Genomic DNA, 13,212 nt, shown 5'->3' with positions numbered 1-13,212 from the left:
TTGAATTAATATTTGGCTTTTCAGACAGCTGTCTGTTCGGTCCAAGAAAAATAAATACATTTTACGCGTGAACAGAGAACAATAAAATTGTCACATCATCGGTTAATCTAAATACACAAATAATCAAATACATTCATTGTTTATTAATATTTTGCAGCATACTGTATAGTGAAAAAACGCAAGAGCACGTTGGCTTTGTGACTTGTGTGTTTGGGGAGCTGCCAAATGATTCAAGAGACACATGTTTTTCCCAAGAGGAGCTCAGTGTAGATGTTAATTTTCTCCTCCAGGGATAATGGCTCTCTCTGATCAGGTTATTATCAACCACTTAGTCTCACGGGATGAGATGCTAAACCACTAACTTGTTCTTAATGCAAACTTTTAAGTCTCCACCGTGAAATTCAGAAAAGTGAACCACGTCTGATTACAGATCAGCCTCACGAACATTTTTTAAGACAAATGTGACTATAAAGCAAATTCAGAACATAATAGCATATGAATCATGTCAAGATGGCAGACCTTAAGGCCTGAGCACAGCTCACCTAGTGGATGCATTATGTTTTTTTTCTTCTTTTGTTATGTTAAAGCCAGTGAAGCGCATAGCAGTGTGTTAGGAGAATGATGTGTCGACTCCCACACTGTTATTCGAGGACATTTACAGGTGCTTCAGTTCAACAGCTCACAGAGAAACAGTGATCTGAGATGCTGGACAAGCAGTCCACTTCATTTTATATATAAGCTGCAGAAGTGGGCGTTCAGTCCCTGCTGGGCTGCAGAACTGCTTCTGACGTGCTGCTGGAGAGACAGTCCATGTTCAAAAGAGCCTCGGCCATCACACAATGACAGCAATTTTAAAAAACACCTGCAAAGCACCTGTCATTACATGATATATTTTAATATTATCATAATTATTATTTTTAAAGAATACTAATACTAATAATTTGTATTATTATTATCATTAATCAGGACGTATGTCAGCGCAGAGAGCCTCGTGAGTGCATCCCGAAACTTAATCCAGACTCGAGTACCCTTCTGTCTCATAATATAATGCAAAAAAACAAACAAAAAAAACCTGCGATGCATAATAACTATAATAATAATAATATGTGGAACTGTAGGACAAACCAGTCATAAATAGCACAGTAGTAGCAGCCAAAAATCTTATATGGCAAAAACCATTAAGTAAAGATAATGTCACATGAAAATATTTTGCAAATGTTCTACTGTAAATATGTCAATACTTCATTTTTAAATAAGCAATGTGCATTGCTAAGAACAACTTTAAAGGCCAAATAGTGTCCTATCAAACCATACATCGGTGGAAAGCTTATTTATAATTCAGCTTTCGGAAAATAAAAATGGACCCTTATGACCGTTTTTGTGTTCCAGGGTCACATACGGTATTTGAATAGCTGGAGGACACCAACACTACCTTTTAAAAGTTTGACTTCAGTAATATTTTTTAATACGTTTTCGAAACCTCTTGCTAAATAGAAGGATGAATTTATCGACATTAGTCAGTAGTTTATTGAATTACCAATCATTAATAATTAATTTACTGAATATTAGTATTAAAATGTAAATGAGCCAATTTAAACGTAGTGGAATAGGGTCAAAATGAGTGTAAACAGGATTAGGCCAAATGCTGACATCTAGCGGAGTGTTCACACATAACAGCTATTCATCAGACTGGTTAGTATTGATCCCCAGCTTTGAGAATATATGCATGCATGCATTTTTTTTTCCAGGTAGGTTCAGTGAGACACAGCACACATTTGAGAGCAGTCACTATACTTTATTTGAGGGGAAGAGTAGCATAAAATTTCATCTGTACATTATGTAACAATTACGTCTGATCAGGCCCTGAATGCGTTAAATACTCGAGAGAAAGGTGGACAAAAATGGCATGTCCAGCACAACAGTAATACAGCTGCTCGCACCTAAAATGGAGAGTTTTGGTAAAGTGAAGACATTCACTCAATGGTGTAGTTGAGAAGAGACATGGTCACGAAGACCGAAAAAGCGTGTCTGAGAAAAAAAAGACAGAGAGAGAAGCTGCTGGTCGAATCCCAGGAGCAATACTTGCGACGCTGCACCATGTTGTCTGTCGTGCTACACTGTTTGTTCAATCTTTTGAACTCTGTGAGTGGAAGTCTGAGGTAAAGGATTGATTCTTTAGTAGTGTTTTATCTGACCAGTTTTAAAAATAGCATCACTTCTCATTAATCCAGAAAAGAAGAATGACAGTTGGGCCATGATATAAATTATTAAAACTAAAATACAGATGTACAAAATTAACATTAAAATATTTAATAATAATAATAATAATAATAATAATAATAATATCAATAAAGGATTTTTTTCTTTGAGACATTAAAAATGCATGCTCTTTTCACAATCTAAAACAACATTCATATGTACATACGGTGCATTATCATCCAAGTCTTCTACTAAACATGGGGCTTTTAAAGTTTGGCTTTCCACCCTCCCACCCCCAGATTCCCCAAATAGAAAACCAAAAACAGACAGGGAACAGGACAGCACCTGGTGAAAACACTTTACAGGCCAGCAGCAGTCACTCAGCTTATTGAATCATCTGTAGTGTTTAGTCAAAAGTGAATCACAAGAACCTCAAGGAGATGCTCTCAGACCAAAGCGCTCATCCTGCAAATGAACCAGGTACTTCAGCTTGATGTTATAACCAATTGACCTTCAATGCAATGACTTGTGCATCTACAGAGTCCAACTAAGGGCCTTAAAAAGATTGCACAGGCCCCTGTATTAGTTTACCATCAGATGAAGTCAAACAGAACGAGCTGGCTGAGAATGCTACAGTAGAGAGAGATAGAGAGCTTTCATTGAAAGGGCTTGATTGCATACGATTGTATGGACCTGAACATTGTCAAATGCATCACATTGTAAAAGAACTGTGAAAACAAAATGAACCAAAGTGAGCCACTGAATCATATTTTACCATCTGTTCAGACAGGCAACAGAAATCAGATTTTGTATCAGACTTAAATCAGTTTAGAACTGTAGTCTAAATGGATCAAAACATCAAATGCTATGATTACAAAACACAGACAAAGATGGATGGAAATCAGATTGAAATCTTTTTTTTTTTTTTTTTTTTTTTTAATTTTGATTCATTGTTAGATTCAAATCAGTTTAGCTGTTTGTAGTCTGAACAGAAAAACATTTTTACAAACCTGACAAAAATAACAATAATATGTCGTTTTAAATCAGATTAAACTCTGATTTTCAGAAATGTGTTCAAAAATGTGCCTGAATTGATTCATTTTTTTCCACCCTTTTTGGGATGCAATATTAAAAGCTAAATTAACTACAGAGAATCGTATTTCAGGACTTGTTCAGACAGGCAGCAGAAATCCAATTTAGCCTCTGATACAAAATCAGTTTATAGTCAGAAAGGGATTTAAAAAAAAAAAAAAAAAAGATCAGATTTTTTACAAACCAGATTTAAATCAAATAAATATGTGGTATTTTCAGTGTGAACGGTCTGATCAGATCTCAAGCAGTTTTTTGTTATCTGGAATGGCTATTGACTACACTGTCCAAAAAGCTGATTTCTGGCGAAATGATTTTAAAGATCGGGTTTGAAAATCAAATTGGATTCAAGTGCAGTGTGAATGAAGCCAAAAGAGCAGCAGCAGAGAAGCTGTTCTTTTAAAAGACTCTGTCAGCCTCTTGGCAAAGAGTTACTGCATGTGTTCGGTCCCCATTACAGCATTTTATTAGCTTAATACTCTCAGACAACCGGGCATCATAACATATGCATAGCCTGACGTCGACTTCACTTTGTGATGTACATTATGGTCTAAGCAAACTGCTAGGCGCTTGGATTTTTACCACACTGGAAGTGGCCTGTGAGCTGTGAAACAGTACCTGCTTAGGATGTTATTGCACATAATATGACCACACTAATAAGGTGTTATATTAAGGGCCCTTGCATACATAATACAACAAGGGTCACCAGAATGGCACCAGAGGGCTCAAAGCAAAGGGAAACGCTTCCTGAGACATACTGAGATACAGTTCTTGTAGAAGTGTGTAGAAGGTCACCTGGCTGCTGATCTGAAACCAGTTCGACGCGTCACTCGTGAGGTCGGGCTTCATGAGGAGGCTGGTTCAAACGCAGCGCACAAGGGTGGTCTTCTACTCGCAGCGCGACAGAAGCGGACAGCGAGGAGACCGTAGAAGACCAAGATTCAATGATTCCAAATGGAACTTAAACAAAGAGTGACGCCCTGAAAACAGGAAATACTTCAGATCAACCAATAATAAAGGGGTTTCCATGACTGCTAACGGGATCTCATGTACAAGCTTCGTGTGATAAAGGTTTGAAAAGCTAAGAAAATGAAAAAATGAACCAAAAAAAAAAAAAAAAAGAAAAGAAAACAAGGCATGCACATACGTCAATGTTGTGAGGACACCGCAAACCTATATTGGTAAGTGCTTCTGTATTATGTTCACAAAATTCATATTGTCAGGGATTTTTTTCTTCTCAACAGGTCTCGATAAAGGTCAAAATTTGTTTTAACAAACAAACGGTTCACAATGCTAAAAAAAACAACAAAAGTATCACATTTTAAACAGCAGGGCAACACAGAGAACAACTAAAAGAAAGAAGGCAGAACACTGGTTTATGAATGGCCATCGTTTCTTGGCATAATCTGTCATATAAAAAAAGTTTTCCCCGTATTTAAAAAGCTTCCGTGCCAAATGGAGGTCATCGAAAAGCCTCTTTTTTTATATCATATAGTGTTACAAAACAAACTTATTATTAGGATGAGAAACTGAGGTATACCTTGTCGAGAGGTTGGTGGTTATCTGACAGAAACTCTGAAAGCTTTCAGAGGAAACACGTGTTGATTTGGGTCGTATCGTCACCCTTTCTGTTGATATCTGTACAGCAGCGTCACACTACACATTCAAAAAGCTGTTTCTTATTGGCATTACAATAGTCATTCATACGAACACATTAAATGTGTCTTTTTTGTTTTTTTGTTTTTTTTTTACATGGACGTTGCCCTTTTTTATACTGAAATGACACGAGCGCCGTGCGGAGGAGGAGTCTCGTTTCCCCCTCGAATGGGAAAGTTTATTCTCGACAACAAAGAGGTTGGTTTTCGACGTCGGCTTATAATCCATCCGTCCTCACCAGAGTGCCCCGTGGTACTAGTTTATATATACACAACACATACAATAACGTCGCTGGCTCTGGGTAAACCTGTATTAAACCCAGATTCGGCACAAAATGCATTGTCTGCATTTGCTCCAGCCGTTAAGTACAGGAAGATTATCCAGCATGTCTGAAGCCAGCCGTCAGAACAGCGGTCCACCACCATCCCCGACGAGTCTTTTCTGTTCGGTCAGCCCGCAATTCACATGCTGATATCCTCTAGTCATAGGCTGGACTCCTTGGGGGGATAGTCCACGTTGGTCACCATTGTTACAACGGTGACTATTTCCTCTGGGGCGGAGACGCTGGTCTGCCGCTGCATTTGGATCACACGTTCCTCGACGCATCCCGCGGAGAGACGCGCCTCGGCCTCGTGGTCCCAACACTCTTCTATAGTCTCGCACAGCATGGCCAGACCCTGATAGACAAATGAACATGTTTTGTGTCAAGTATAGCATTGTCTTTACTAAAAACTTCAGCGTAGCAGTGAGGTTTAATGGTGATTATGTACCAGATGTTTCTGCCAGCACTCCCTGAGAGTGGGCCGAAGTTTTTTGTGGACCACCACCTCCTGCATGTCCTCTAGTGTGGGGTGCTGGCCCACCTCCTCCTCAAACGGAAGCATGTACTCGTCCACTGGACCTTAAAAAGCAACAAACATACAAGCTCAGGAAATTCTACCACTGAGGTCTTTTAACAGGTCTTTTTAAACTAAGAGATCTCAGGGAGTAAAAGAAGTAAACTGTAAATTTACAATAAAAAACTAACGCTTTAAGAATGTCAGAATAAATGTTAACTGAAACCATTCATCAGCTGAATTTGGTAATGCAATGTTTTCTAACATAACGTTTTTGATTATTAGACCACGTTTTTAATCATTTCGAGCTGTATAAAAACTATTTAAAATATAATTTTTTTTGGAGGTAAAGCTTTTTGTTCAGCCTGACTGAAATTAACCTAAGATTTAAAAAATTTACATCTGCATTATCCATAAAAACGGCAAACATATGTGGGAGAAGATGCTTTGGAGGATAAGCAGCGAGACCGAATTACATTTAACATCATGCACTGCACTCAATGAGGTTGTCACACATGACAACTTCTGTCACAATAGTCCCTGAGGTCTGCTTCACTGTCCACACCTGATCAATACTGTTCCATTAGACCAGACACCAATAATCAATAATAGTAAACTTACTGCACTTACAGTGATAGGCTTATTCAGGAGTCCAAGCGACGGAAAAACATAGTGGTGATACATTTGTGTGATACATCAGTGAATGATGCCAGACCCCTTACAACTCGAATGTAAAATCAAATTTCTACTATAAAATAACTGAGATAACTGCACAGACTGATGTCAGAACAGTTCTAAGAAGAACAGCGGCTCACACATACGTACCATCAGACGCAGTGCAACGGGCCGCCAGCTCCCAAAGCACCAGTCCTACCGCATACATGTCTATCCTGAGGAAAGCATCTCGCTGGAAGTTGATGGCCCCTTCCAACACCTCCGGGGCCATGTAACGTCTGGTTCCCACCTGGAGTGCACAGCAAAAACCCCCGTTTGGTTAGAACACCGGTTAAAATAGAACATGTATATGCACATAGTATGCCTTAAAGAATAGTGAATTATGGGCAAGGGTCCAGCTGCCAGAGGAACTATACATTCAAGTATACGATAACGTTTTAATGATCTAGATCTACACAAACGCTTGAACATGGCATTAATACAATGCTGTATTTGTCGTGGGGAACTACCAGCTTAGGTTTAAATATGGGCCCATCCAGCTGTGATTTATAGCCCAATAAATGTGAAAGTGTCTTGTTTCGTACTTCTCATTTTTAATGAATTTTGTATTTTAATAAATTATTAACTGTTTACCCGAATACTTCAGAGTGCTGTTGAAATGAGAAAACGTCCAGCGTTGTTGATTTAATTAGTATCCCTGTTCTATTGTTTTAATTGTACTATTTGTTCATGATTTTATTACCAACTGTTTACTTGAATAATTTCTTGAAAAAACTTCAAGATGTGATTACTTAATTGAGAAGCCCTTAAAGCCCACATAACATGGTTTTAATCGAATTTGTTAGCATTTATATTACTATTTAACTTTTTTAACAAAACACTTTTTGTGCTCAAAAGCATATACATTTTTGTTGAGGTAGTGAAAAAGACATTTCACTGCTGATATCGACTACTGATTCTGACATTTAGGTGTCGTGACAAGTCTTTTATGTAGGCAGTACATAATGTTGTGAGATACAGCCTCTGATACACCTCCATAGAATCATATTCATCTTTAAACACACTTCACAAAGCCAACCCTCGCACAAAGGGCAGCACTTTGCGATCAACACGAAACTTTGGAGGATCGTGAAAAGGTGTGGAGATCACCACTTACTTGCCCATGTGTGTCCCCAGCTGACTTTCCTGCCTCAAACCTCAAAGCCAGACCAAAGTCAGCTATACATGCCGTCAGGTTAGACTTCAGCAGCACATTCTTGCTCTTAATATCTCTGTGCAAATATAACACAATTTTAAGTACAAAGATACTTCAAATATGGTTTCAGCTGTTTTTGTCTATGCAAATGAAAGTCAGTGGAGTCCAAAACTGACTTTCATTGACTTTCACTGCATGGAAAAAAAAGAAGAATTCAAGAATTCAACCCATCAAAAATGTTTTCCTGCACAACAAAGCAAGTCATAGAGTGTTTTCTGTTTAATACAGCCAATGATCGTAATCCAAAGAGTTTTCTAACCTGTGTGCGATGGCTGGTTTGTGGCCGTCTCTGTGTCCGGGGAAGTCAGAGTGTAGGTAAGCCAGGCCACGAGCCATGGTTTGAGCGATGTGACACAGCTCATTCCACGTCACTACGTTTGCCTTTAGGTAGTCCGTCAGGGAGCCCTGCACACAGATATATCAGCCTGCAGTGCAAAAAAACTAAAACCCTTTCAATTCACAATAAAAGTATAAACTCAGCAATAATACTGACTGTGCACAGTCTAAGCGCACTCTTTAACAATTAACATGACAAATACAAAAAATACATTTTTCTTTTGTAACGTTCCTTAAGGACATATAAAGATAAAAACCTGAAAATATAGTACTACATAAGTAGCATTCAAAAAGCAACCAATTCTCAAAAAAAATAAATTATAATCATTGTAATTTAAACATTATCGTAATTCATAATTTCATAAAAAAAAAAAATACTTTTTAAAGTTTATTAGCAACATTAAATAGCATGTAATCCCTGCTTATTATTATAGCAGAGATTAATTAGTAAACTTTGAGAAACTAAAATGGATCTAGAAGCTGCCAATACTGTCCAGCCTTCATACATCTCCACACCTTCTCATGGTAAGCCGTGATGAGCCACAGCTCAATGTCCAGGTTGCTTCCTCTTTTCTCTGCCCCGATGAACTGCAGAACATTTTCATGTCTCATGCCGGGGAGATTGTAAATGTCATACTCATTCTGCCATGACAGCTTGTCCTGAGAAAAACACAAAGTACATGGTTGTTACAGCACATCGGCATGATGGGCAATCCTCATATATATATATTTATATTTTTACATACTTAATGCTTACTAAAGCTGCATTTATTTGATTGTGAATGGAGTAAAAACACAGAAATTTTTTAAAAGAACAATTTTCTATCGTAATATATTTTAAAACATGATTTGTTCCTATGATGCAAAGCTGACTATTTAGCAGCCACTACTCCAGTATTTAGTGTCACACAATACTTCAGAAGGTTTGTTTAAATTACATTATGGGCTAATGCTGTACATGCAGTGTATGTTTATGTACTTCACAAGTTGACACATGGCTCAGCTCCATGTTTGACTGTGTAATTGTTTAAGCAGGGTAGATTAGCTCATCGGCTTTAGAAGCCGATTCTCTGGCCTCGGCTCCATGTTGTACCTGAATGGGGAAAATCTTCACTCGCCACATAGTCATTGAGCAGCTGAGCCTTCCACACACAACCAAAGCGGCCCCTAGCTTTGATTTCCAACAACTGCAGAGGCTTTTGGACCAGGGTGGGAGACGGCGGCATTGGTCCAGGGTCCTGCAAGACATTAAATAAGGAAGTGTAAGCCATTGGGTTGGCTGAACAGACCATCTGTAGGTGTAATAACTGCTGTAGACTTCATCACTATGGAGACCATCATCACCCAGCTTGTTTCACAGCGACTCTCTAAATCACAAGCTGGCTGGGCTGATTTCTTGACAAACTATGCAGTGCCACCATTAAGCACCATAAGGATATTTCAATAAGATGCGTGTACAAAAAAGGGCCATTCAAAATGCCCATTACAGAAAAGACACCTTGCGGGAAGTAGACCCTGGAATTAACCTGTGACTCTTTCAATAAAACATCTCCAGCTATGTTGATTGCTGGTGCCACTGGTATGTTGCGGTTCCCACCTTAAGGGAGTTAAGGATTGGTTCATGCTAGAATTATGTATTCAATTTGATATATTTCCATTCATATGCATGCAAACGAAGGGGAATGGGTACTCAAGCACATGCAAGATTGTATCTTCTGCTACACAAACTCATAACATCGAGGAAATTTGTCTGACCAATAAAGTCTTAAAACCTATAAAATGACTTCAAACTAAATCATGTGTTATACTACCAATTACGTTTAGGGTGGGTTAGAGCTTTGTTTTTGTTTTTGAAAGTAGCTGCTTTTGCATTTTTTAATAAGACAGTAAAACAAACATAATAAAATATTATTACAATGCAAAACTAATTAAAATAATTCTTACAAAAATAACTAAAATTAAAGTTTTCTATTTTAATGTGTTTACATTTTTTTATTTCTTTGATGACAAAGCTGTACTTTCAGCAGTCTTCAGTGTCACATGGTCATAATTCTTTAGAAATAATTTCAATATGCTGATTTGGTGCTCAACAAACCATTATTATTATTTAATCTATTATTCATGTTGTGCTACTTAATGTTTTTTCGTGAAAAATGTAATACAGAAAATTATTGGAAAAAGAAATATTTTTAACTTTATAAACGTTTTAATTTTTACATTTATCAATTAAATGTGTCCTTTCTGGTTTTTAAGTAAAAAAAGTTTCTTAAGTAAAATTAGCACTTTACCTCATTATTATGGGAGAAGGGAAGAGTGTAAGCCTAGCAGAAGACCTGTTCATTGTTTTAGGACTGTAACATGCTATGAGAACACTGAGGGGTCTCATATAGCTGTGGTTGTGTGTTAAATGGGGTAAAGGTGGACCATATCATGCAGCTGAACTGCATTAAGCTTGGACAGAAGGGGCTTATGGGAGTTGCAGTTCAGAGCTTGTTAAACATAATCCATAGCTTCTGTAAGTGGACCACAGATTTGATAAGCAGCTGACCTAGTTTGTGGGTGCCGTGAAATGCACTGGCATGCCATTATACCTTGAAGACTTCAACCTTTCTGAACATGCCTTATGTAAGCAGAGACCATTTAGCAGTTCATCTAAATGCATGAGAGTGAGCTCAAACCTTGTCTTACACCCAATGTGACCTTTTCTGACCAATTACCCTTTGTCAGCAAAACACAATGGACTATTTCCCGCTTATCAAATAAGCTAATTCCAATTATTCAAGTGAATCAGTGCAAGAAAGCAATATAGATGGCATCTACAGGCATGGATCCAAACTCTGCTGGTGTGCTCCCTGTACTTGGCATACAACTCTCCTAATACTCAATCCACAAATTTTGCATTCAAATGTTATTTTTGGGAGAAAAAAATTCCTGCATACTGCACGTGTGTGCAGTAGAGATGCGATGGGCTTTATTGCACAGAATCTACATTGTGAGACACGTGCACATTGCTTGACAGTAGGGCTATGGCCAAAAAAACTCAATATATCAGTCGATATCGAAAGGCAGATCTTTGCTTCATTGTGGAAAAAGTAAAAACCTGACAGTTAATAGTGGTTTTAAGCTATGGTCAGAACATGACAAACTCTTCATTTTTGAATTCTTTATACTTTTCCAGTCATTTATCCTTAACAACTATAATTGTAAAAAAGCGGATCTGCATGTTCTAATAAGTAATATTGTTTCAAATCACAAACAGGTTGTCTTGCCTAATAATATCAATAATATAAATTTTTTGTCTCTTAGAAATACACATATAATAGTAGCTTTAGTTGGGATGCAGATGCAAATTTATGTGCACTATAAAAATCAGTAATATCTGTAATAATACATTTTAGCAACCTCTTTTATATTGTGAAATGTAATTATACTGACTGTTTTTTTTTTAATTATTGGTCTTCCATAGTAGCATACATTTAGATCATTATAATCACAGTTAAAACCACAAATATAATGCCTTAATACATTTAGTATGAACGCATTAAACACTAGAGATTAATAAAAAATTAACAGTTTATTCCAATAATACATATTCTGTTAATTCCTTCAATACATTTAATACCCGTTTGCATTAATAATACAATAAAATCGGACAGGAATACTGACATTTCTGACTCAATACCATGGTGCAGTTATTGTTACTTATAGTAAATCTATGGTAAACTATGCCGATCTGTAGATTAAGTAGTCTTCTGACTGTATCTTTGTGAACAGTGTTTGTCAGTGCTGTATCGTCAGTTTTATTTGTTTTTCTTGCTGAACTCAGGCGCTTCACACTGGATTTCACAGTGCTGTTCAATGTTCGCGAGACTCATCAGCTAGTAAGGAATGCGCACAAACCATCCTTGCGCGCCGCAAGTCATTGAAATGAAAGAGTATCGTACTGCAGCGTTTTCGTTTTATCGCCAAGCCCTACTGTATAGTGTGTGCTTTCATCTGCCGCATTTTACTTTAGATATGTTTTCATTTGATTGCAATGCAGTACCAGGAAATCGCAAACTGACATACTTTCACATGAGCTGTGTTTTTGTTTCTCCTGAAGCGGGCTGCGGTGAAAAGCACTTGCATCAAATACTTTCATACGAAATTAATGTACACTTATATTTTCAGAGCAGGACAAAACATCTGAAACATCAAGAGAGATCTGTGCATTAGTCTGAATGCTGCCACGGTCTACGATCTCATCAGTAAAAATCTAACAGCAATAATGCTGAGGAAAAACCTAGAACTACTGTTTGTAAACTTTCAGTAGGTTTAACAACTATTTTAAAGAAGTAACTGTTTTAAAAAGTAGACTGCTTATATAATAATAATAAAAATCTAGTAAATTTTGCACAAAACAAATTTGATTAAAAATTGATATGAAAATGTAGCAATGTGCAGTAAAAGCCGAAAATGTGATATTCCCCTTGTTTCACACACAAGGCTTAAGCTAGTCACAAACTAAAATGCATGTTTGAGCTGATACAACAGGAAATATTTTGCACTGACATATCTTACAATATGTTATTGTTCTGTTGTTATCGTTCTGTCAACATGCACACCTGTAAAGCTACCTTCCAAAGCATCTTGTTAAAGTTAACTAAGGCCTAGTCCTGGCTTAAGCTAAGCCATGTTTGTGAAACCGGGCCACTGACTTGAATTGAATCGTGAAACCAAGATTCACACCCCTACTTTTAAGATGGCAGTAGCCTACTGACACACAGATATTCCAACTATAAACAAAAACATAGAAACTTGTTGATTAAGATGTAAAGTTGTAAAGATGCACAGAATAATTACTTAGGGAAAAACGTAGTTCAAGAATCGTTTTGGAATCAGATTGTGAAGTGCCTGAAGATTTCCACGCCTATTATTTTTGCAATATATAAATATAAACGCAATATGGATTAAAAGAAGTGCTTATATAAGACAAAAATATATAAAATCCAATTAATCAAACAGAAGTAAAAATAAGCATATATATATATATATATATATATATATGGAAGAAAAATTACCTGAATACATTATTCTCAGGTGTCTCGTGTAATTCCCCCTTAAAACTCTGTAACAACCTACTTCCCTTTGTTAGTTGTAAGTGCTTGAATAGAGAAAAAGAGCTTC

The 13,212-nt window shown here is 37.1% G+C and overlaps 1 protein-coding gene across 1 annotated transcript in view; it reads right to left on the bottom strand.

Moving 5' to 3' along the window:
* Window positions 1–1,774: 1,774 nt before the first annotated feature.
* The window catches only part of acvr2aa (activin A receptor type 2Aa), a 37,071-nt gene continuing 25,633 nt past the window's right edge, over window positions 1,775–13,212 (bottom strand). Inside the window, 8 exon segments of the mRNA XM_043248569.1 lie at window positions 1,775–5,621; window positions 5,715–5,845; window positions 6,606–6,744; window positions 7,612–7,726; window positions 7,970–8,115; window positions 8,563–8,706; window positions 9,140–9,160; window positions 9,162–9,284. Coding sequence (XP_043104504.1) covers window positions 5,427–5,621; window positions 5,715–5,845; window positions 6,606–6,744; window positions 7,612–7,726; window positions 7,970–8,115; window positions 8,563–8,706; window positions 9,140–9,160; window positions 9,162–9,284 — 1,014 coding nt within the window. The 3' untranslated portion in view covers window positions 1,775–5,426.

The sequence above is a fragment of the Puntigrus tetrazona genome, chromosome 9 (genome assembly GCF_018831695.1).
Source record: "Puntigrus tetrazona isolate hp1 chromosome 9, ASM1883169v1, whole genome shotgun sequence".
NCBI lineage: Eukaryota > Metazoa > Chordata > Actinopteri > Cypriniformes > Cyprinidae > Puntigrus > Puntigrus tetrazona.
This window is presented reverse-complemented; position numbering and strand designations above follow the sequence as displayed.